Raw genomic sequence first — 26,072 nt, forward strand, 5'->3', positions numbered from 1 at the left:
TAAAATAATTGAATCTGAAAAGCATGATCCTGGACATGGACAAGTCTGCAATTTCTGCAGACTTTTTGGAAATAAAGTAGCCCAATACAAGGATTTTGTTTGACTGCTCTAAAGCAGTGTGACAGATTGAGAAAACAGAATGTTCCGAAAATCCTGTTTATTTTGGTGGTAAGCCAGCCATCCAGGGGAGGAACCAGAGTCCTTTCCTTCAAGAAACATAGATTCCAATTAGAAGAATAGATTAGAAAGATAGATTTCAACCTTCAACCTATAGTAAATTGGGAGTATTTACTGAGCACCTATTACAAGCATAAAATTATCTTAAGTGACCCATAAAGTGGTTGGGTGGGAGGCAAGAGTTAGAAAGAAGAAGATACAGGCCTTGCCCCTGAAGAGCTTACAATTTGTTGAGGGCTCTTTGTCTCCATTTTCTTTACACCGTGATGTTATTCAAAGTCATACAAGTGGGCATAAATTTATTGGGGATAATATTACAGTGAGCAATAGTACCATTTAAATGCCTCCGTTATATTTACTACCCCAGGTATCTTCAGTTGCCTGAGGAAATTGCAAGCAAAGACAGGAAAATGTCAGTACCAGCCAGTTCCAGATAATGAAGTTATTTCCTCCAAAAACTTTCACTGTATTATTAAGTTAGATTGGTTAGGGCTAGAAAGTAGTAAGACTGATTTTCTTAGGTGGCTCATGAATTAATTTAACTCAAAAGATAATTCCCAAGAAAGAGTTTTAAAAATCCTTTGAGTACTAACAGCTGCATTGAGATTGATTTAAAACTTCCCAGTCTACTCACTTTTAAAGATAATGTTTTTAAATTTATGAGTGCTGGCATAATGATTAAAATGATAAATTTTTTTACTTTGTAATCATATCAAGTACTAAGAGTTGAAATAAACTCTGTGAGATTAGTGAAACAATAAAAACATATACAGCATATGGAAGTCTTTATGAAGCACATGATTACTGTAATTGTGTTTGTCCCTTTGGGACTCTGAACCAAACCGTCCATGTCAGTGAGTAAGATAGCCTTTATCTTGAACACCTTTCCAAGCATTGTAAGTTCAAGTAGCCACTGGCAGCTTATACATATAGACTCGAAGGTGATTTTATATGGTTATTGGTTTTCATTAAAACAAGTTGGACTTATTTTAGTCTAATCTGTTCCATTGGGGACTTTGCTGGGATTGTCAAATGAGGGAAAGACATCATGAGAATAGGGTTTGCCTGGTTTCTCCACCCTTAGCAGAAAGAGTCCCACTGGGGTATTTTTTTTTTTTTAAAGATTTTATTTATTTGTCAGAGAGAGGGAGAGAGAGTGAGCACAGGCAGACGCAGAGGGGGAAGCAGACTCCCTGCAGAGCAAGGAGCCCGATGTGGGACTCGATCCCAGAACGCTGAGATCATGACCTGCGCCAAAGGCAGCTGCTCAACCAACTGAGCCACCCAGGCGTCCCCCCACTGGGGTATTAAGGACCTCTAGAATGAGTCTTTCACAAATCACATGCCTTGGGCTTCCCATGATGGGATGGCAAAGAAGCCACATGGCTCACACGTTCCCTTAAGGTGTATGATTCACCTCTGAGAGATTTGGTCCCAAGTAATCTTTAGTCTTCCCCCAACCACATCTGTAATCTTTCTGTTTCCTTCCCAACATCTTGCACATCCCAAAGAGGTTAGGGGACCTCCAGATTCTCAAGGCGGGACCAGGTTTTGAGTGGATACCCTGTATTGAGAATGAAATGGGAAGTTTGGTGTGAGGCAGCCATTTATCAGTAAGGTGTTGAGAAGAGCAGGCCAGGGGCTCCAAGTTAGTGACACGTGGACCAAGGGATGGGCTTCTCTCCCAGCTGGACCAGAGTATGTCCTGGAGCAGTGAGAAGTGGGAGACATACTTCTTAGGGTATTGTTGAAGTGTTTCCAGCTTTTTCTCTCTGTTCCTCCACTTCCATCTCTTCTCCCAGTCATATCTGCAGAGTAAAGCTGTTTACTCAGAAATACTTTCCAGACTGGTACTATCAATCCAGAAGATGGATGGTATTTTTTATTAAAAGGGAAAGTTGTCTTAACTCATTTCATTTGGAGACTTCTGTTCCATTCTCAACCTCAGCATTATGTCCCAGGACAAATATTTTGTTTGTAGTTTCGAGTTTCTATTTAGATTCCAGTTAGGTAACATACAATGTAATCCTAGTTTCAAGTGTAGAATCTGGCGATTTGTCACTTGCATACAACACCCAGTACAAATATTTTTTTTATTTTTTTAAAATTTTTATTTATTTATTTGATACAGAGAGAGAGATCACAAGTAGGCAGAGAGGCAGGCAGAGAGAAAGAGGAGGAAGCAGGCTCCCCGCTGAGCAGAGAGCCCAATGCAGGACTCGATCCCAGGACCCTGAGATCATGACCTGAGCCGAAGGCAGAGGCTTAAACCACTGAGCCACCCAGGCGCCCCAAATATTTTTTTTTAATGTGGTTTTAAACCTGATGGTATGTTTGTCTCACCCTTGAATTAAACTCCTGGTTGGAAAAGAAAAATTAGCCAATAAAAAGTACAAAAGAAAAAGGGCACTGTTTTAAATTCTATAAAATGACCTGTTTATTAAACTATTTGGGATATTATTGAATTGTGTTTATTTTTATTTCTTTCAAAAAGATCCTCCTTTATTGTATAACTGTGCTGATATATAGTTTTCAACAAATTACAAATCATAAACCAAGATTTGGGGGCCACAGGAAAGTTCAGAATTAGAATGAGGTATTAGAATGGGGTAAATCCCTGTTGCAAAAATTAAGGAAAATGTTGCACACACCCCCACTCCTTATAACAAACAAATGAAATGAAAGTACTAGATTTTGTATCACAGGTGGTTCTGACAATTGTAGGGAATTCTGAACTTTCAAACGTCATATCTTGAACTTCAATTTTTGACCTTGAAAAATGAAACATGTCTTTAAAAGGGATGAGAGTGCTACAGTGTGAGTTTTCAAAATCACAGATTACCCGTTGTTGTGGGTGTGGCTAGAGTGTCAGACGAGTCTCTGGTATGATGAGCATCTACTTTTAAAGACCGTATTTTTATTTCTTCTCTTTTTCTTACCCTATGATTTCACTGACCTAAATGGGTTTCAGTACTGTTCACATCACAAAGAGGCCAGAATGAATTATTGTGTTAAAAGGAAATTGAGGTGTTATTTTTTATGAAGCACTAGCAAAGTTATTATATGATGCAGAATTGTAAGGAAGGTTTGAATCATTGAAAGGGATGAGGGGAAAAAAAAAAACGATTTTTTTCAGTTAGCATTGAAGACATGCATTATCAGACTTACACCTGATAATACTTCATTATTGCAGTAGTGTTTACATTAGCATGTGCTGTTCTAAGCATTTCACGTATTTTAAAACATTAGTAGTCATCATAATGGATCCTGCTGTTATCCTTATCTAATAGATGAGGTGATGAAGGCACAGGGAGACTAAGTGACTTGCCAAAGCGCACACAGCTGAGAAGTACAGAGCGATGATTCAAACCCAGGCATCCTAACTCATGCACTTGACTCATTACCACTGTACTGTGCCACCTCCTTCCATCATCTTGATGTGGAACTCTTCTTCTAGAATAATGGGAAGTACATCTAAGTCTAGATCTGGATTATAGAGGTTGAGAGCACGGGATTTATTTTTTTTTTTTAAGATTTTATTTATTTATTTGACAGACAGAGATCATAAGTAGGCAGAGAGGCAAGCAGAGAGAGAAGGGAAACAGGCTCGCCGCCGAGCAAAGAGCCCGATATAGGGCTCGATCCCAGGACTCTGGGATCATGACCTGAGCTGAAGGCAGAGGTTTAACCCACTGAGCCACCCAGGTGCCCCGAGAGCACGGGATTTAAAGTGAGACTTCCTGGGCATGGTGCTTCCCATCTTTACCGTGGTATACCATTAGTCCCCATCTCATACTAAGGTTGAATGGATTGAATGAAGTAATACACCAAAATCTCTGAGGACAGGATCTAACAGGTGGCCATACCAATAAATGTTATCTCTTATCATAAAAATTATATTTACATCAGCTTTGGGATATGAATTACGTTTGCCAAATTCCCTGGGCGAGAGATGATAAACATTTTATACAGGCACTTCTTAGAGTTCAATCTCATAATAATCCAGTAAAGTTACTCTTACTATTCCCAGCTCAATGAATTTGAGGAAACTCGAACTTCAAGAAAAGATATTATTTTTCTAAAATCAAATAAGCAAGGATTCAGACTCAGGACACACTGTCCCAAAAGCCTCAGCTCCTTCTACCGCCCTTGCCTTTTTCTAAACTTCAGGTTTGTTCAGCTAGTTCAGACCTGACTGATGATCAAAAAATTCCAGTACAAAACAGGAGAAAAAGTAATACAAGCTTTAAAATTACATCCTGGGCAAGTGAACAAGTGTAATGGCAGCTGTATTGACTCAGTGCATGTAACAACCATGCTGCTCTGTGCTAAGACCTGTCTAAGCCCATAAATAATGTTATATTAATAATGGCAGCATACTGGAAGACCACCCAAGAAATCGTGGTTGATATAGGAAGTGGCAGCAGTGGCTCCTAATTGAGAGCTCTGGCTTCTTAAATGAATGCTCAGCCATGCTTCAGGGATTGTAAGCCTGCTCTGTCCTTGGGAGATGTGAAACTCAACAGCTGACCCCACCACTTGTCACTGTTGACAGTCCTATAAAATTTCTAAGACAGGAACTCTGTGTTCTAGTTCAAACCAAGTGAATATTTCCTGTTTGTTGACCTATAACTTCAAGGGTGCTAAGTCATCTGTCTAGCAAGATTCCTCTCTTCCCCTCTGTTGTAAGTTATTGTGGTTCTATAAAATAGTCAAAAGGAATGCCTGCATTTTTGTTGGTGGTATTGGTGTTAAATTCAGAGATCTGGTACAAATCTCACCTCTGCCTCTTACCAACTGGATGAATTTAGAAAGACATGAAACCTCTCAGGGTTTTGCACTTCCCATCTACAAACTGTCTTCTCTGGTTGTCTTGGGCATTAAATGTATGTGTTTCTGGAATATAGTTGCACACAGTATTAGCTGGATCTGTCTTGATACCCTACCTACCATGTAGGCAAAGGCCTATCCCAGAAGACATGAAACAAATTGTCCTTTTCAAAATGAAGATTTGCAATCTCTCCTTAAATGTATCTAAGTCTAATGTTTCATTTTCTTTATGAGCCAGAAGTTTTATATCTTACAGAAGCTCATAACATGAAAATAGTCTTTGAAGATGAACTCCTAATGATCTCAGACCAGTGGGGGAACCTCTGATCTTTTCTGTTTACCAGACAGCACATTTAGTCTGAGAATTGAGACCTAAAAGTTTATAAATGAATTAGGAGAATCAAAAATAGTGATTCTTAAGCTCCTCCTAGAGAATTTGACTCAGTAGAATTAGGTAGGGTTAAACCCAGGAATCTGGATGTTTGTCCAGGTGGTTCTGGTTTAGGAAATTCAGACTCGTAGGACCACACTTTGGAAACACTGGCCTATAGAAAGGGTATATCTTCTGTACCAGAGTTTATGCAGACATTATGACCCGTTAGCCAAGCTCTACAAAGAAAAGGGAGCCAACATAGAAGAAAACCATGAAGGCCATGGAAACCCCTCATCAGGGAAGGGAACTCCTCTTGTGCTTGCCCCACAATGTCAGACTCTTTACTCCATACCCATGTCAACCTTTTATTTTTAAGCCATTCCCCATTCTCCTGTGGAATTCAAAATAGTGAATGCATTTTCTTATAATCCACTTGCTTATGAATGTTCATGTGAAAAGATTTAATTATAAGACTAAGCATCTGGCTTATCCTGTAGTGTCTTTCTGCTCTAAAATCTGAGTCTTTCTTTTGCACATAGTTGCATTTTATCTGATGGGCAGATGCCTCCTCTTCGTATTCCTTTTACCTTTGTTTATGCTTCCCACACAGCAATCCTTTATGGAGGAAGGAATATGGAGAGTTGTAAAAGGATGAGGGGCCCAGGTCTGTGCCTTGGATCTGTTCTCTGTAGGGACATAGTCCCTAAGCCTCTTGCCTCATTTTATTCATGTATCTGTAAAGATTATAGGTTACCGTAGTTTACCAAAATCATAGGTTCCTAAAACTTGGATTCTCTATGCCATTAATAAAGCAATTTTTAAACACAAACTCACAATATGCATTATTTATACATTTGTAAATTATATAGATGCACAACATTCTAATATATTTTGTTCATTTTAAAATAGAGGTTTTAGAGTCTTGACAATGTTGGACCAAGCAATATTATAAAATATTTTAACTTTAATGTTTAATAGGACAAAATACTTCCTGCAGTGAGTTTCAAGAAGTTTGCTTCTTTTGCAGGGAGAGTCCTCATTTAACGGTTTACAAAACACAATTTGAAAGTTGGGTCTGTATTACTTTTATTTCAATATTTGGTTTTAATTACTATCTCATACCTGAAAAGATATCTCATACATGAAAAGATGCTCACAAGATACACCAAGTTAGAGATTCAAAAAATAAAGAGTAGTTGTAGTCGGTGCCAATCTATATTTCAAATGGCCTTTAGGATAATTTCCCATTTTGGAAGTCAACTTCCTACCAGATTTGGTTAGACTTTATTCTACAATAAGAAAAGTGTCAGCTCATCATTTCCTTCTCCTTGACATAGGCTTGCTTCATTAGAATTAGCTTCATTATGAGATTTCTTTATGTAAATATTTTAAGCCACTTGTTTGTTACTTCAAACCACCATAATATCAGTATAATGTGTTTCTCCATTAAATGGGCCATATAGAACCTGTAAAAAAAAAATAATAATATCATAAATGAAGAGTCAAGTAAAAGTACTGCTTATCCACCTTCAGAACCGTGGCCCTCCCACTCTTTATGCAGGATTCCTCTCGTACTAAATATGATTTGTGACTCTGACACATTGGCTGAGTGAAGGCTCCATGCAACTCAAATGTTTAGTGTTAGTAAACTTTCGTTTGTTTCCTATTTTAGATACACAACGCATAGAAATGAAAGTGTTAGTGTTTTCATTCTCCAGTGAATTGGCTTGCATGGTCCATTTTGTGGACAATAATCTAGAATAACATAGATAGTCTTTCAGTCCCATTGGTGATCATCTAACCTCTAATTTTTCCTAATTTTAAAAACCTCTGTTGCTATCATTCGCTACCTGATTTTGTTAATACCCTTTTTCTGTCCTATGAATCTTGATATCATATCTTTCAACATCTTGTTGCAGGCCTCTCTTCACTACTTCCTATCCCCTACACTTTGATTATTGCTCTGCCTCTGATGGCCAGGAGAAAGCTTCTAGAAATATATAAAATATTGTCATACCTACTCAAGAACCAGTGATTATGCAATTCAACATTACAGCAGTTCTTCAAAATTTAGCTCCCTACTATGTTTAAGGAGGAAACTCAATTTTTAAAAATGTACATGAAAAACCACAAGTTCTTTAAGAATGTTCAAGAGCATAATACTTATGAAAACGTAGTTTATTCAGGCAAATTTAGACCCAGTTTTCAGTATCCTAGCTAATTGATTATACACCTAGATACCTGTTTGCTGCCATCTAGTATAGTAAAATAGGTTAATTATGCATTGGAATTGTGGACTCATTACATGGTTGGACATTAGTACTTAAAAGAATGCTTTGATGGTTTCTTACAAGCTTTCAAAATGCCCCATCAGAGACCGTTTTTTTAATCACTAGAATACTGAACATGGTCTTAATATTGTTGTAGAGTCTAGGCTCAGGATCAAGCTTGGTTTGCTCTCCATAAATTTAACATTTGGAAATTTGGGGCCTTAGATGTTGGTAGATCTGAAGTAGATAAGTAAATGAGAATGGCCATGATAAGTGGTCATGATTTTTACTTCATGGAGGGAATGAAACACACAGTATGGCTTCTTACGAGCTCTACAACCTTGGCCAATTCACTTTTTTTTTTTAACATCATTTTCTTCATCTGTAAAATGAAGTGGTGGCCTCGCTGACTATCAAGGTCTCTTCTAGCTCTAAGAGGACATGACTGCATAAAAACTATTTTCTTTCTGACACTGTCAAAGTCATATTCCCAGGATCCTCTTTTATGTCTGAAATAAATGTTGCCTCTCTAACTCTTCTATGTGTTTATACATCATTTGGTTAGAAGGGAGCAGAAAGCCTGACTTGGAAGAGAAAGCGGCAAATGTGGACCATGATTCTTTTCTTTTTTTTAAGATTTTGTTTATTTGACAGAGAGATTACAAGTAGGCAGAGAGGCAGGCGGAAAGAGAGGGGGAAGCAGGCTCCCTGCTGAGCAGAGAGCCCAATTCGGGGCTCAATCCCAGGACCCTGAGATCATGACCTAAGTAGAAGGCGGAGGCTTAACCCATTGAGCCACCCAGGCGCCCCTGGTCCATGATTCTTAAGAGTTGTCCAATGGAATGTCCACCAGTGGATAAGGAGATACTCAGCAATATGCATCTAACTTCTTCCCTTAAGTCACAGTGGCACATGTAGAAGTATAACCCCTCTTATAAAAGATCAGCCTCCTGAACTGCACTGCCATTTTTTTTTTCTGCAGTTCCCACCAGAACTTCTCTATTAAAGGTTCTAGGTCTATTGTAACTTGTACTAGTCTTCCCTTTCTTTATACGGTTCTATACAGCTACTTCAGTATATCCTGAAATACTTCATTTTCTATTCCAGTATGTCCTAAAATGTTTTATTTGGGGATTGTTGCATATGTATCAATCTTATTTCTCTGTGGGACTAATAACTTCACAATAGCAGGGACTGTTTCTCATTTCCATGAGGGGATCCAGTGTTGGTGTTTAGGGAATACATATGATTCTGATAATAGGTGCTTTTCCTATTTGCTTCATATGATGAGGGTAAGATGTGTTTATGTGTTTATCCATGACCTGAGCCAAAAGAGGAGTTTGACACTTAACCAAGCACACTGGGAGTCCATTACTTCTGAGCTAAGTTTGTTTTACATTTAAGACCAAGTGGGTCCATGAATAAGAAGGTGGCTTCCATTTGGTGGATTATGAAGAGATTTGCCTTTTCCCAAATATCTTTCTAAATGCACTGTGCCAGTGCTTTGGATTCTCATTGTGAGGCATACTTTTAGGCTAAGGTATAAAGCCCTCTTATATTTCAGAATTTTCCTTGGAGGTCAATAGATAAAAGAGTCAGAATCTACCTATCCACAGTAATTGCTGAATTTGTTGCCTGTAGTAATGGTGGTGGTTCTTTGTTGAAAACCAGTCATGTGCCAGGTACTATATGTAAATCTGATTTAATTTTCATCAACTGTGTAAGTATTTTGTTCTCATTTTATCCATGAGGAAGGTGGGGCTTAGAAAATTTATGTAACATTTCTAGTAAGTTGCACACCTGGGAATCAAACCCAAATCCAGCTGGCTTCTAAGCCAGGGCTCTTTCTACTACTCCATATTGGCCCTACCTAAGGTAGCAGGGATTTAAGATTGGAAATGGGGGTGGGTGTGTTTTAAACAAAACAAAGTAGGAAAGAAAATTTTAGAATATTAGGGTCTCTGGTCAGGAAGGTTAGGTTGAGTCTCCTTCTGAGGAGTTCTTGACCATCCGTGAACTAGATGAAAATTCTGAGCCTTCTCAGGAGAGTGAACCAGAGGGGATGGATTTGTTGAAATGGGGGTTAGCACTATACCATAATCATAATATGCCAAATTAGCAACTTTTTAGGTATTTCACATTGAAGCCTGATGCAATATATTTTCTAAATTCTTCCTTTTTCATTAAATGTGGGCTTTCCCTTAAAAGCAGTTCTACCATCTAAACAAACACTATAAAATAGAAATATAATGGGAGTTACAGATGCAATTTCAAATTTCCTAGTAGTCACATTAAAAAAAGTAAAAAACAGGTAAAATTAATTTTGATAATGTATCTTACTTACCCAGTATACCCAAACTAGTATCATTCCAGCATGTAATCAGTCTAATAAAAACATTAATGAGATTTTTATGTTATTTTTGCATAATAATTCTTCAAAATCTAGTGTGTATTTCACATTTACAGCACATCTCAATTGGAACACTGAATTTTCTGTAAAGTGAAATGTAGTCCTACTGAAGCAAGAGTTACTATAGTAATGGAAAATACTCTGTACCGTTTCACTTTTAAATGTGAATACAAGCTCCTTAAAACTTAATAAAAGTAAAAATTCAATTCCTTAGTCATACTGACCCTATCTCAAATGCTCAATAACCACATAAGGCTCGAAGCTATCATTTTGGACAGCACAGATCTAACTTCTTCTCCTCAGAATGCGTCACCAGCATTCTCGGCAGTATCTGAGAACTTCTGAGAAATGCAAAATCTCATTTTAACAAAGTCCCTAGGTGACGTCTTTACACATTAAAGTCTGAGAAGCATCTCTCTAAAAAACAGAGATCTCTCCAACAAAGGGCTCCAGAAAGAGCAGATGAATGAAGAACTGTGGAGGCTTAGGAAATTTGTTGCAGTTAAGTGATGCCAGGGTTTGGTACATTGTGTTCTGCTGGGAAGTCGTAAGTTTCCCACAAAGGGGAGTATGGCTGTCCTCCTGTGTAGACTGACCCAGGGCCATCTTGGAGCCTAGAGTTGGCTCCACTCCCAGGATTATGGCAAAGAATCTAACACTAACTTCCATGACTCCCACAATTAAGGCAGCTGCACTCTCCCCGCCATATATACTTGAAACTGCAACGTTAGAACCCTTGAGACACAGCTGTGAGCATATGTTTCTGCTCCACACAAGTGGAATTTAAGGCTGGACCTTACTGAGAGACCCAGCAAGGTCACCCACAAGAGAAGCTTGTGCTGCCACTTCACTGCCTTTCCCTGCAAGCCAACATAGAGACACTTGACATCACATTCTCTTGCTACGTGGGTTTGTTCAGCTCCCCCTGGATCATTTAATGCACGCCACCTCACCTTGCTAATTCTTACTTGGTTTGTTTTTCGTAGGACTTGGCAGTTGAGGGGACTTCCAGTCTATTTGCTTAGGGAATTCATTGCATTAATCTAACATAGAAACTCACTGTTCTAATCCAGTGGTCCTCAATCCATCTGGTTGTACCTTAGAGTCATGTGGGGCATTCAGAGAAGTACCAATACCCAGGCATCACCCCAGTCTTTTTCCTCAATATGTTGAAAATAGTGTTGTTGTTGTTTTTAGATATAATTGACAAATAACATTGTGTAAGACATCACCCAACCTAATTAAATTTCTAGAAGGTATTTTGTTAAAGATCCCCAAGTGATTCTATGCGTAGCCAGAGTTGAGAGCCCCTGGTCCAATGGGAGCCCTTAGCTGGCGGTCAGTTGGCTTAAGTCAATGTTTCTCAGTCTTTACATACAAATAAAGCTGGGATCTTGTTAGAATGCAGATTCGGATTCAGTAGGTAAGAGCTTAAATAAAACTTTGCGTACAGATGTACCACTAGTGGCATTTCATGCGTGATCATCTGTCAGCGTGTGTCCATGTTGGCCATCTGGGATGAGTTCATCACCCTTTCCTTAGTCCTCTTTGGAACCTTCTGTCCCTATGCGCTCAGCTCTTAGTAATCACTACTTTCTCTGATTGTTTACAGCAGTTATTATCTTTATTTTAACTGCCTTTTATTTTTAGTTACTTCTCATATGTACATGTATTATTTCCTGTACTAGCTTATCTAATTCTTCCAAGGCAGAATCCATGTGTCATTTTATTTTTACAGTCCCCATTGCACCCAAAGAAGAGTGCCCTGCACATAGCAGATGCTGTATAAATGCTTCTTGATTAACTGAAACTTGGAACTTCTGTGCGGAAGCCTCTTTAAAAAACAAAAAACAAAGAAAACAAAACAAAATATGAAGGACTTAAAAATGCAAGATCTTTGGGGCACCTGGGTGGTTCAGTGGGTTAAGCCTCTGCCTTCAGCTCAGGTCATGATCTCAGGGTCCTAGGATCAAGCTTCACATCGGGCTCTCCGCTCAGCAGGGAGACTGCTTCCCACTCTCTCTCTGCCTGCTGCTCTGCCTACTTGTGATCTCTCTCTCTCTCAAATGAATAAATAAAATATTTTTTTTAAAGCGAGGTTTTTTTCTTTGTGGAGTAGAAAAAGAGTTTAGAGATGTAAAGGGATAGATTGGAAACTTAGAATTTTATATTCGTTTTTTTCACCATGAACACATCTTTGAATTTGGGAGAACGATTTCATAATTTAATGGCTTTATTTGCTTGAAGCAGGGCACTACTGACATTCTGGACCAGAGAATTTTTTGTTGTGGGGCCTGTGCATCATCTTTCATGAGATCCCTGGCTGCTCCCTGTTAAATGGTAGTAGGACACCTCCCCACCCTGAGTTGTGACTATTACAGATGTCTCCAGACACTGCCCCATGTTTTCTGGGATGGAGATTCATCCCTGGTTGAGAACCCTTAGTTTAGAATGAAGCATAACACAACTGCTTTCCTGACCCAGTAAATACCTTAAAATCATTAACAATTAAAACATGCACATGAGAGAATGACAAGGTATGTTCTTGAGAAACATGTGTATATTTATAGAAAAAATGGTCTCTGTTCCTGCGTTTTGGAGATCATGTCCACGTATACCATATTTATCTTTGTATTTGTCATCTTTCGTATTTGGCCATTCTTTTGTAGACATAGAAACATACACATAGAACATTTTTAAATCCAAATATAGACTTCAGAATCCTAAAGTGGTGGCAGCAAGACCACCAAGCAAGACCGTGTACACAGAGCAAAAGTTAAGAAAGAACGACCAAGTTGACTCTCTTTCTCGGGGAACTGAGCCAGCCTGTTTATGTAAGACAGTTTGTCTGGTGTGCCGTGATCCTTGGACCAAGAAACAGTGTTCCAGCAAATGAAGGTATTAAGCTGAAATCTGGCCTGTATAAGCAGGTGCTCAATGATTGTTTGTTGAATGAGGGAACCCATGAATGACTCAACAGTGAATGCAGCTATAAATCCTAAAACAAAAAAACTTCAGTGTGATTGCCTTTGGAGCTCCTAACCCTAGACATGAAATTACATAACAGAGTACATCGTCATCATCAGTGAGGATTAACTGGCCTCAACAAAATTACAAGATGGGGAAAATAAAGTCTCATTTGTCAGTTGGTTTCTTCTGGCAATCGAGGGTTTCCCTTAGACTTCAGGAGGTTCATATTTTTCAGTGACCGAGATGCAATGTTGGCAAAGCACTGCCATACTTTTAGGCTTGGATTAGAATGCCCCCACACTTACTTTTTCCTCCTGTTTCTGGCCAAAAACTTGCATATGAGAACCAGACCAGAGGCTCCAGTTGTGAAAAACCAGCACAGTGTCTTCTGGGCTCAGAAGGGGAAAGACAGAAAGAAGTCCATGGTTCGTACCTTCTGCCAGCCTTGAAAATCACTGGCGAACTTTTAAAACTCCAATGATTAAATGGTCATTTCATAAATTACCAATTAAAATTGAATCTTGAAGGATGGGACTCAGGCATCAGCATATTTTTAAATTCCTTGGGTGATTCCAGCATGGAACATGTCCACTCTGCCTATAGACCCCCTTTAGCTACTGGTTTTCAGGAATTTGGGTCATCTCATTAAATAGAACCTGACAACCTCAGGACACCCAGGTGGCTCAGTCAGTTAAGCATCTGACTCTGTTCTGCCTCAGATCACGATCTCACGGATCTTGAGATCCATGCAGGGAGTCTGCTCAGCAGGGAGTCTGCTTGGATTCTCTCCTTCTGCCCCTCCCCCCACTTTCATGCTCATGCTCTCTCTCTCTAATAAATAAATAAATCTTTTTTAAAATACTTAAAAAAAAAAAAAGGAACCAGACAATCCCATTCACAAGAGCTTTAGTTAAGGTTCATCAAGGATATTTTCATATGACCAGGGAATTATTTTCTTTCATTTAGTGAGTTACAATCCCTGTTTTTGTGAGAGTGAGATTAAAGTTAAAATTAACAAAAAGTGATTTTCAAATTGAAGAGGTGTCCAGTAGAGGCTTAGAAAAAATAAAAATTACATGTGGTAAATCTTAGTGTTAAGTGTGACTTGTTGCTTTGTGCATTTAGATAGATTTTCTTCCTGAGCTAAAACTCACATTTTAAAAATTGCTTTTTTAACCATTTAAAAGTAGTTTTTCATATATTCCCAGTGTTTTGTAACCATCACCACTACCAATTCAAGTCCCATTTCCATTCTTTTAACATGAAAAAAAACCCTGTGCCCGTTAGTACTCACTTCCAACTTGCCTTTCCCTCATTTCCTGGCAACTACCAATCTACTTTCTGTCTCTATGAATTCGCCTAGTCTGGACATTCTATATAGATGGAGTAATATAATATGTGCCCTGTTGTGTCTGGCTTCATTCATGAAAAAAAATGCTTTCAGGGGTCATCCGTGTTATAGCATGTATCGACACTTTATTCCTTTTTGTGGCTACATAGTTTTCTGTGTCTATACCACATTGTGCTTATCTCTTCATCAGTTCATAGCCATGTGGGTTATTTCTATTTTTTATTAGTGTGAATAATGCTACTATGAACATACTTGTACAAGTTTTTGTGTGAACATGTGTTTTCTGTCCTCTTGGATATACACCTAGGAGTGGAATTGCTGGATCACATGCTAACTCTGTTTTTAACTTTTTTGAGGAGCTGCTAAACTCTTTTTCTATAGCGGCTGTAGTATATTACATTCTTCCCAGGGGCTCTAATTACTTCGATCAGTCATCTTGCCTTATATTTTAATTAATTTATTATATTATCTTTAATATTTGATTATATTATAATACAAATATAGTTAATTATTTTATTATATATATATATATAATTATTTGATCTATTATCTAAGATGCCCCTTCCCTTAACCAAGCAGAAAACAAATTTTACTGAATGTAGTGCTAATTGTTTCTTAGACATCTCAAAACCATGCTATATAGAATAAAAAGTGTTTTTAAACAATGAAACCATGACAGTTCTATTTCCTAGCTTAGTTCTGCAGGGCAGTAAGTCCTAGGTTAGTTCTGCAGGACAGTAAGTGCATGTCTTCAAGATGATGTTCCTGTTTCCACGTTCCAGCGGACTACACTATTGGAACTTGGGGCTGCTGTAGCTGTCTTGGCACATCTGCCTCTCTAGCCAGAGGAAAAAACACCAAGGAAAATAGTGCCTTTGTCATTCTACCTGAGAAGCCTGGTTGTTTTTAAGAAAATTGATGGGTAAAGAGCCTCTGAAATCTAGGAAAAAGAGAGAAGACATTTTTTTTAATTTTTTTAAAGAGTTTTATTTATTCATTTGAGAGACAGAGAGAGTGAGAGAGAGCACAAGCAGAGGGAAAGGAAGGAGCGGGCTCCCCACTGAGCTGGGAGCCCGACATGGGGCTGGATCCCAGGTCCTGGAGATCATGACCTGAGCTGAAGGCAGACACTCAATCATCTGAGCCACCCAGGCTCCCCGCCAGAAAAATATATTTTTTGAGAATATTTTAAATCAGCTTGGAGAGTATATGCTCACTGTGTCCAGGACAAGTAAATGAAAAAATGTGAAAACACTAAGTAAACTAAATGCACCAGAGACATGCTATGGAGGAGAGAGATCATTGATTAATGCCCCTGAGTGTTGAAAACTAGGATTAATTATATTCAATCATAAGTATTTAAGAAGGAAAATAAATTCTTGTAAAATATTCCATGAAACTAAATTAAGCAACATAAAGCAAGTTTTGTTAAAAAGATAAATGCTTAAATAAATAATAAATAAATAATAACAGCGCACGCACACACACACTCTGCATCCTGATGTTGCTGCCTATGTGAGCTGTCTCTACAGCCTGTGTGCGGTTAAATTCCCTGCCGGACCACGTGTGCCGTAAACAATTCTCCAAGATAATAACGACCAAGTTCAGCTGATTTGACATTCATCTGAAAGTAACTGGGCATGCTCACTTAGCCTTTATTTTAGTGAGCCCTACCATTTTTTAAATGAACCAGGAATCCATTGTTAAAAGTATGCTAGACTGTAATTTAAAATAGAGGGAAATGAACATTTGGGTCAAGAGCTTGTGGATTCTTGTTCTCCGCTCTAAACCACAAAGTACCTGGATCTTACAGTGATGCCCTCCTCAGTTCCTCAGGGAACTGTAAAGGAAAGCAGGTAGGAAGGTGAATTCCTTACATAAAGTATTGTCCACTATGAAATACTTTATTAAATTTTTTGCCAATATCTACCATTAATATAAGGCCGTGTTTGCCAGTAGCCTACAAACTCACTATTTGTGGTTCCATAACTGCTCATCAATTCCATAGGTTAAAAAAACAAAAACACTGACCAGGTTTTGTTTGTTTGTTAAAAATTTTATTTATTTGACAGACAGAGATCACAAGTAGGCAGAGAGGCAGGCAGAGACAGAGGGGGAAGCAGGATCCCTGCTGAGCAGAGATCCCGAAGTGGGGCTCGATCTCAGGACCCTGGGATCATGACCTGAGCTGAAGGCAGAGGCTTTAACCCACTGAGCCACCCAGGCACCGCTGTTTTTTTTTTTTTTTTAGTTGTGCTTGCTGAGATTATATTATAAGGCTCTTCAGTTCCTCTTGACAATAGTGTCCAACCAGGAAGTGTACAAATTTCTTTTACTGTATTTTGACAGAACAGCATCCATCAATTACATGACCGTCTGTAAAAGGGGATAGGTAAAAGGTTCTCTTAGTTGGAGGAATCACTGATTTCCTGAAGCTTTTCATACAGAAGAGCACTCTGGAAATGGTAAGAGTACTTTGGAGAAGGATGTGTGGCCTCAAAGCAGATCTTCAAAAGGGAGGACCCCCACAAGCTAGGGGAGGGGGTCTAGGGGGTCTAGTCCTCTCGATCTAAGTATTTACAAGCACTGTGCAAAACTCATCACCACTCCACGCAGAACTTCGTCCCCAGGAAGCCCTGACAATTATTTAGGCTGCATTTCCCTTGCAAGAAAATGACACATAATTTTTTTTTAAAGTATGATTCAACCACCCAGCCCATTCTATTCAGGGAGGCTTTGGCTTAGAGAGGTGGAATCATTGGATGGACTCATCGTGACATAACCAGTACTCTCCCAGGTCCATTTCAACTTTAATGAGCTTTTTCTGGAAAAACCATTGCCAAGAAGCTGATAAGGCTTGTGCAGTGATTCCAGAGTACCCAGATCACTGGAGAAAAGCATCAAATAGCATTCTTAATATTCCAGAGATCCTCTTCAGCCAGACCCACAGTGTCTGTGTGCGGCACTGATAATTTTCCTTGCAGCGTGAGGAATTTTAATCGCTTCTCAAGAACACACAGAGAAAGACTTTGCTTGGATTTTTTTTAAATTTAAATTGATAATATAGCAACACCCTCCAATTATCTACTACTCAGACTTCAATAAGTTATGATGGTCTAAAAGACAACCACAGAAATCACCTCTAACCAGCAAAGGAAGTAGCTGTCACTATATGACCACATATACCTCAAGTGTTTCAGCTGGCACTAGTGGACTTAGAATTATATGTAAAATGCAGGATGAATTTCACATTTAGCAATATGTTCATCATCTACTCTTCTTGGGTAACAACAGGTAACAAATCATGAACTGACAATCACACCTGACTTGCAAGGATGGGAATAATAACAGCAAACACATGATTACTCTTAGCAGATCTCAGACCCACCAATTAGGAATTTGGTGACCAAAAGTCATTTGGTCCAATGTTTGTCTTGCTTTTCTCTCATTATCGTATTTCCCCCTTCATTGTCCATGCACATATAACTACATACTTTGATTTGGTCTTATCACTTCTTTCATCTTTTATGATCAAAATCATGTTTGAAATTTATTCCATAAAATTGTTTTCTTTAGTCTGTCTTTACAGGTTTTAATTCTTAGTCATATTAAGGACTCATTGTATCGCCGAGCTGCTGCCCAACTCAAAAGGAAATTCTCAACTGATTGTATTTAGTTACCCTTTGGTCAAAGGGGAAGGTTTTTCCCTTCTAGCTCCTGCCCCCACACAAGGTATCCACCTCCTCAGCTTCTGTTCGGGGACAATAACCAGGGCCTGGGACTGTTGACAGCAGATGGTCCACATGACATGATGTGTTGGAGGTACCACATTTCAGAGCAGGGGCTGCACGCACCACACAATCCGGAGCTCTCTGAAGAAGGTTGTCCTTCGCTGCCAACCCTCCCCTCCCACTTCATTTGCTCCTCTTCTTCCCTCTCTCCTAACACTCAGCACAAGCAAACATTGGGAACTGGTGTGTGATTTCCTTTGTTTTGTTTCTGCTTTGTCATGAGTAGAGGATAGAAAAGTATGTCTGGTGAGGGAGGGTAAGAACACAGACTACTTCATTGTGTAAGAGCTGTTTGATGTCCCTTTCTCTGGGTACTGTCAGGAAGACCATCTTCTTCCAAGGAGAGAGCTACTGGGCAGTGAAGAAGGGAGCCAGCTTTGTCCAGCCCAACAAGTCTGACTGACGGTGGCAGCACGGCCACTGTCAATGATGACATGTTGCAACCAGCAGTGCCTCCAGCTCTCTCTGACACTGTCCTTCTGTTGGTGTAGTTTGAACACACTGTCACTCAGTCAACATTTTATCAATATCAACATTTGATCAAAGAATTCAGCAAAACTCTCTTCAAGCTCTCTAAATAATAGTTTCAGTAGGAATACCAGTTTAACTTCTTAATTAATTCCCATTACCAATTGATAGTCTATCGGAAACTTGGATTAGCATTTAGATATGCACCATAGGCCCGTATATATAAAATATCTCATGGTTCTCCACTGTTCATCATTTACTCTTCTGAGGTAATAATTAATATTCATATCCTTCCCACACCCTCTTACACTATACTCATGGGAGTTTATACTACATATCACTCTTTTCTTTTTCAAGCTGTACACCCAACGTGGCGCTTCAGCTCACAACCCCAAGATCAAGAGTCACATGCTCTACTGACTGGCCCAGCCAGGCACCCAAACCAAAGGTCTCTCTTGATACAAATCTCTGCTAGAACTGATCAGACAACCTTATAATGTGGAAAGCCAACTTTTCAGTGCTTGCTTATAATTTATTTCTCTATACTAGTGGCACTCAACCTGTGCCACACATTGCAAGCACCTGGGGAACTTTTAAAAATCATGATACCCAGGCTGCACCCCAAATTGACTCACGTCTCTGGGAGCAAGCCAAGGCATCAGTATCTTTTAAAAGCTCCCCTGTTGATTCCGGTGTGCAATTACAATTAGAAAATGCTGCTCTTAGGGTTCGCCAGCTTACTGATTTCTGAGAATTGAATTAAGAGCACATCTGAGCTTATCATTTTTCCCTTCTGGGAATTTTTTGAAAAGCAAGAGAAAATTGCCTAACAAAAAAGCTGCTATTTTTTGCTGGTGCTGTTTTTAGGTTTGAAATCACACAAACCTGTATTTTAATCCCATCTCTGCTATGTACAGCAGTAAAAACAGGGACACTCACTTCCCTAAACTCCAGTTCTTCACCTATTTCTAAGTGAACACCTCTGGAATTATGCCCACCTTCTGGAATTACTGTCAGTATTAAAGGAGGCAATATATGTAAAGTATTCAATGTGATATAATATGGAAGGTGATGTATGTAACATGTTACATGATGTATGTAACAATAACTAAAATAAATATGTAGTTGCACCCCAATGTTTATAGCAGCAATGGCCATGGTCACCAAACTGTGGAAAGAACCAGGATGCCCTTCAACGGACGAATGGATAAGGAAGATGTGGTCCAAATACACTATGGAGTATTATGCCTCCTTCATTAAGGATGAATACCCAACTTCTGTATCAACATGGACAGGACTGGAAGAGATTATGCTGAGTGAAATCAGTCAAGCAGAGAAAGTCAATTATCATATGGTTTCACTTATTGGTGGAGCATAACAAATAACATGGAGGACATGGGGAGATGGAGAGGAGAAGAGAGTTGAGGGAAATTGGAAGGGGAGATGAACCATGAGAGACTATGGATTCTGAAAAACAATCTGAGGACTTTGAAGGGGCAGGGGGTGGGAGGTTGGGGGAGCCAGGTGGTGGGTATTACAGAGGGCACGTATTGCGTGGAGGACTGGGTATAGTGCATAAACAATGAATTCTGTTACACTGAAAAGAAATAAATAATTAAAAATAAATAAATAAATATGCAGTTGCAAGTCAAAATCCTCATTCCCAAAATGAAGACTCCAAAGAGAAAATAAAAATGAATTCCAAATCTATTGTCAGGATGTTGAATGCTGATCAGTGTTAATCTTAACTTTTTTTCAGAATGTGAGACCACTTGAGTTAGAACACTCATTTCTCCTAGTGAAAATCAATTTAGGGCCAAAGCTAGGCTCTCTTGTCAAGTGCATTTTTTTCAGAGTTGCTATAAATGGATATTGAACTATATGGTCTCTAGGTTTAGGCTAAAGTTCATGAAAGAGCAGGAATTATTAATACTTCAAAAATTACTGGCTGTGGCTCATCAGAGAGGACCTGAGAATGTATGGTAGCCATTTGTTGTCTTTAAGTGAGATATGAAACGAACTTCTACTAGGATTTTCAGACATAATCAGAGAGGTACTCATTTTTAAGGCCAGTACCCCTTAGCCTTGGTAAACCTCAACAAGATGCTAAGGAGCTGAACTTCAGGAATGCCAGCTGTCTTCAGCCACAGTCATAACACCTGAAGCAGCAGGTGACTGAGGAGCTAAGCAGCCAGCTACACTATAGTTCTTCTTGCCTTCAACAAAAAAGTTACATACTTTCACCACACTCATTGCAACACCTTCCATTTGCTGAGAAAAGTGGCTTATGCCATTGTTGAATGCTGCTTTCAACTTCTGATATACTGGATTCATTTATTCTGTATAAACAGCATTAATATTATTCCCTGCCCTTCCTCTAAATTAACCCATCTTCTGGGACCTCTGCTTCACACTTTTTCACAAGGCTGTAATCAAAGTGTTTGCCAGGGCTGTGGTCTCTTCTGAAGGCTGGACTGGGAAAGGATCAGCTTCCATGGTTGTTGGCAAGATTCAGGTCTTCAAGAGTTGTTCGACTTGCTAGTTACTGATCAGAGGCCACTCTCAGTTGTTCATCATGTGGTTTCCACCAACACAGCAGTTTGCTTCATCAAAACCAACAAGAATGAGAATCTGCTGCCAAGATGGAAGTCACAGTCTAGCCTAATCACAGATATGACATCCCCACAATCCTGCCATATTCTGTAGATTAGATTAGATTAGAGTAGAGTAGATTAGCAAATTATTCAAGGAGATGAAATACAAAATCTTGTAAATAACAGGAAACAGGGATCATAGGGGCCATCTGAGAGTCTGTCTGCTACAGCACTTAATGGCACATACCCAGACATGAAAGGAAGAAGGAAGGAAGGAGAAGAGAGTGAAAGGAAAGAGAAAGAAAGGAGGAAGGTAGGGAAAGGAGGACATGCAGTGAAACAGACATTTAAAATAGTCTGGCTGCACTATGCCTGTATCAGAGTTCTTCTTTGAGTACATACTACATAACATTAGCATCACAGCCATGAACCATAAATTTCCTATTTCTTATTTAGAATGAGAAGATAATAGGGAGCTTTCTATACATCTGGAGTTAAAATGAAACAGAATAAACAAGCGGACTAAGTTTAAGCAATAAAAATGTGTTTCAAATTAATTTTTTTAAGTTTTTTTTCTCCCCAGCTAGCAAACTTTTCTTTTCTGTTTCAAGTTTTTGGGTTGGGTTTACTATTCTTGCCATTATGTGGTAGGCTTGTTGCACAGGGAATATGACAACCTCAATGGTGTTTGCTTTTGTTGTTCTCTGGTTGTTTCAGCTTAAATGCTAAAATTGTGTTTTAGTTGTGTACATTATTATTAATGGTAGTACGTGTTATTTATTATAAAAGTGAAGTTGTTTAGTAGCTTGAATCTCATCTCTTCCAGCATCTCTGTTGAGGAGACTGAGGTCCAAATGGCTTGGGAAGATGGGGGCTGAGAGTAGCAGAGCCAGGACTCAAACATAGATCTCTGAATTTGTAATCCAGTGCATTCCCTCTTCTTAAACTTCTGTGTGGAGGAGTAACCAGAATCTGCAATAGTCTCCTCAAACCTGCAGGCATTAAAAATACTTGTGGCTGAAATATGTTCTATTAATCGCTTATATTCTTGGATGATCTGAAACCAACCTTTTCAGTGCTTCAGCTAATAGAAAAAGGAACTTTTCCAGGTACTCTACTGTATAATGGGCGCTTACCTAACAAAACACACACCTTTTTCACTCTCTTCGATTGTAGCAGATCCTACATGTCAGTACTCTCAGAGAGGTTTGTAAATGCTGACCACCTAGAGGGCTGAGCACCTGCCCTTGGGACCAAGCAGATCCTATCCAGGCCCCGAAACTCTTGTGAATCTCTTAGTTAATACAGAAAAAGGAATCTCTTACAATGGTGTGACTATGGAATTTCATTAAGACATTCTGTCACTCCCAATATGTATTCTCAGGGCAGAGGACTTATCTGCTACTCAGGATCTCTTGAAGATTCATTTACCTGTGACCAGACAGTTTGGGACAGCAGATGTTCTAAAACGAGGACACATTTCCCCAGCCTGAGCTTTTTGGCTGCATTTATATGGGTATTAGCAGAAGGAGGATGGGGTCTCCATTTCCCAGCCCCTTATCTTCTTACCCTGCTCATCTTTCTACACGGATTCCCCTGTCCTCCACTAAAAGAGAAACCCCACAAGGACCAGAACGTTAGTTTTATTTCCTGCTCTACTCTTGGGAGAGGGCCTGGAACAAAGTAGATGTTTAGTGTTTGTTGAGTGGATGGCTGAATGATGGATTTATTTAGAAGGTTTAGAACATCCCATTTGTTAGGATTTTGCTGACAAAGGGGAAAAGAGGCATGTTTTGATTCAGAGCACCAGAAAGGAACCTGGAACTTGCAATTAGGGGTTTTTATGTGTTTGGCTGCCTGCTATTTATTTCTAAATTGTGTTTTAAAGTGTTCATAAAGATACGTAAAATCTGAGAGTCTCCCTGTTGCCTAGAGATGAGAGCTTTAGATCAGAGAACAAATATATTACGTTTACAATCTAACGGAAGACTAATCCCGTAAGGAGGAAAAAAAGAAAAAAGAAGCTTGACCATCTCCCAAATGGCTGTGGAAATCAGAGAACAATGAAAAATGATATACAAAAAATCTGTTTTTGCCTCAGACTTGTCTGCTGCAAATTTCATCCATGTGGAGGTGTTTGGGCTAATAGCCTAACACTAGGAGGCAATCACCGCTTCCCAAATAAGAGTTGACACATAAGTATGCAGAAGTTTTTCAGTCATCATCTACCTAATGGGTATACTGGCTGAATCTTTTTAAAGAATGCAAACATAAGTGGCTCTTTATTTAAATAAATAAATAAAATAAATAAACCATAAAAGGAGGAAAGGCCCCGTAGTGGATGCCATGGTCCCAGGCCATATCCCTTGTCCCATCTGATACCAGTGCCTGCATCTGGGGCTCACGGCCACCATCGTGCACATTACCACGTCCCCTTCAGGAGCCCGTCCAGGCTTTTCCCAAGCAAGTCACGCAAGGTCTTCAGCCCATGTGTGGGTGTGCCCTAGAAGGTCTCGGGCATGAACGCCTCCAGGGCAGCCCCCAGGCAATGGAGGGTGGGAGTGAGGAGGACAAACACCGCAGCCTCCCCTCCTTCTCTAGAACACACTCCACACTCTACAGATTCTCCCAGAGGCCTCTGTGGAGGTCCCCTGGCTGGCCACTGTGGGAGCCCCCTGGACAACATGCATTGTTGGCAGTCCTCCCTCCCCTTCCCTCTCTCCCTGGCCCTACTTCCTGTTCCGGGGTCACTTTCCAAATAAGCCCTACCTCTAGTTCTGGTTTCTCCAACAGGCCCTAAAAATAATGTTTGACATAAAGACAAAACAGTTTGTCCCTGGAATCGAGAGCTGACAGAGAAATGACTGGCATACAACGAGCTCAGAAACCACAACCCAGGAAAACCGTGTCTCTAGAGGAAATGGTTCTTCTTTACCACTTTACGTGTGAGTTTTATTAGGACCATACCTGGCCCTCCTGATTTCATGCGTTGCCTTTTCTGTTTATTCTGCAGATTCTTCTGGGAAGCCTCAGTTCACCAAGTGCCGTTCACCTGAACTAGAGACTTTTTCATGCCACTGGACCGATGGGATAAATCATGGTTTGAAGAACCCAGGATCCATACAGCTGTTCTATATTAGAAGGTGCAATCTTCATCCTTCCTGACTTTTCCCTCCATAGACTTTCAGATGAAAGTTTACTGAGTTGCAGTGGTGGACATGTGATGACTTAAATGTGTACATTTATTCAAAAAGTATTAATTAAGCCTTTACTACGTGTTGGGGACTATCTAGGGCACCAGAGATACAACGCCAATTGCAAAAAATTTAGAGACCCTGGCCTCGTGGGCGTCACTTCCAACAGGAGAAGACAGACCATAAAAAATTAAAAATAAATAAATGTCAGCTGGTAATATGGGTTATTAAGAAAAGTAAAAGCCAGAGGATAGGAAGTGTCCACACTGTGAATGAGGACATGCGTGTACATGAGAGTGTCTGAGGATGAGTGTGAGTATGAATGAGGGTACGTGTCAGTGGGTAAAAGTGTGAATATGCATGAGTGTGTGTGTGAAGTGTGTGCAAGGGTGAGTGTGTGTGAGAAGGTGTGGAAGCAGGTCCATGGAGGTGCACAAGGATGTGAACATATAAGTGTATATGAGAGAGCAAATACACGGAAGTATAGATAAGCGTGTCTGTGTGTGGGCATGTGTGCGTGTGTGTAGGGAGCTTGGGTGAAACTTTAGATGAGCAGCTCACGGTGGGCCTTGCTGATGTGTTGTGTTATAGGAGAGACAGAAGTGAAGTGAAAGAGGCCCATAGGAATGTCTGCGGGGGCGGGGGGGGGGGGGGAGACTACAGGAGAGGAAATTACTGGTGCAAAGGCCCTGAGGCTGATCTGTTTGAAGAAAGCAGGAGGCCTGCATGAATGGCACAAGATAAAAGGGACGTGACTTTAGAAGAAGTCAAAATATTAGCCAGAGAGGCACCTGGGTGGCTCAGTGGGTTAAGCCTCTTCCTTCAGCTCAGGTCATGATCTCAGGGTCCTGGGATCGAGCCCCACATCGGGCTCTCTGCTCAGCGAGGAGCCTGCTTTCCCCTCTCTCTCTCTCTCTCTCTTCCTACCTCTGCCTACTCGTGCTCTGTCTGTCATAAATAAATAAAATCTTAAAAAAAAAAAAAAAAAGTTAGCCAGAGCCAGACTGCCATGGCTAGGCCTTGAATTTGACTTTAGCTGTGGTGGACTTTGAGAAGACATGTATGTTTTAAAAGACTCAGCTTGGTGTTTATGTAGAAAACAGACTATGTTCCTATTAAATTAGTGATACTCAGTAAGGAATTATAATAGTTTTCTATTCCATTTTGACTGGTTGTCTTGTAAAATAACAGAGGAAGAGTGAAACAAAGATCTCTCGATATAATCACCATCCAGCTTGTTTCTTTCTGACCCCTCACCTGGAATTATTTCCATTTCTGTTTACTCTTGTGTTGTACCTTTTTGCCTTTTCTAAGTTTTAGATTCAAATACTTTGTCCCTTCCTCTTTTCCACCCAATCCCCAGGGAAGGCCTAAGCCAAGAAGCAAGGTTAGCCGGGGTGGGAGTGTTCATCAGTCCAAGACTGATGCCGTCTACCCCTGGCAGGAGTGTGGAAGCAGAGGAAAGATGCAGGGAGCAGCTAAAGACACAGGCTCAGGTCCAACACACGGCATCTCGGCCTAACTCTGGCACTCGCTGAGGAACGTCAGGCAAAGTAGTCCGTTCACAATCAGACGCCTCATTTGCGAAACGGAGGTAGTAGACCTTGTCTCATGGCTTCTTGTGAGGGTCTTATTGGATAATAC

The 26,072-nt window shown here is 39.9% G+C and overlaps 1 protein-coding gene across 4 annotated transcripts in view; it reads left to right on the plus strand.

Moving 5' to 3' along the window:
• The window catches only part of GHR (growth hormone receptor), a 270,645-nt gene that overhangs the window by 215,953 nt on the left and 28,620 nt on the right, over positions 1 to 26,072 (plus strand). For all 4 annotated transcript variants that reach the window (XM_059173899.1, XM_059173896.1, XM_059173897.1 and 1 more), the window contains one exon: positions 24,248 to 24,377. In XM_059173899.1, coding sequence (XP_059029882.1) covers positions 24,248 to 24,377 — 130 coding nt within the window. The remainder of the gene's footprint in view (positions 1 to 24,247; positions 24,378 to 26,072) is intronic.

This window comes from Mustela lutreola, chromosome 5 (genome assembly GCF_030435805.1).
Source record: "Mustela lutreola isolate mMusLut2 chromosome 5, mMusLut2.pri, whole genome shotgun sequence".
Classification (NCBI taxonomy): domain Eukaryota; kingdom Metazoa; phylum Chordata; class Mammalia; order Carnivora; family Mustelidae; genus Mustela; species Mustela lutreola.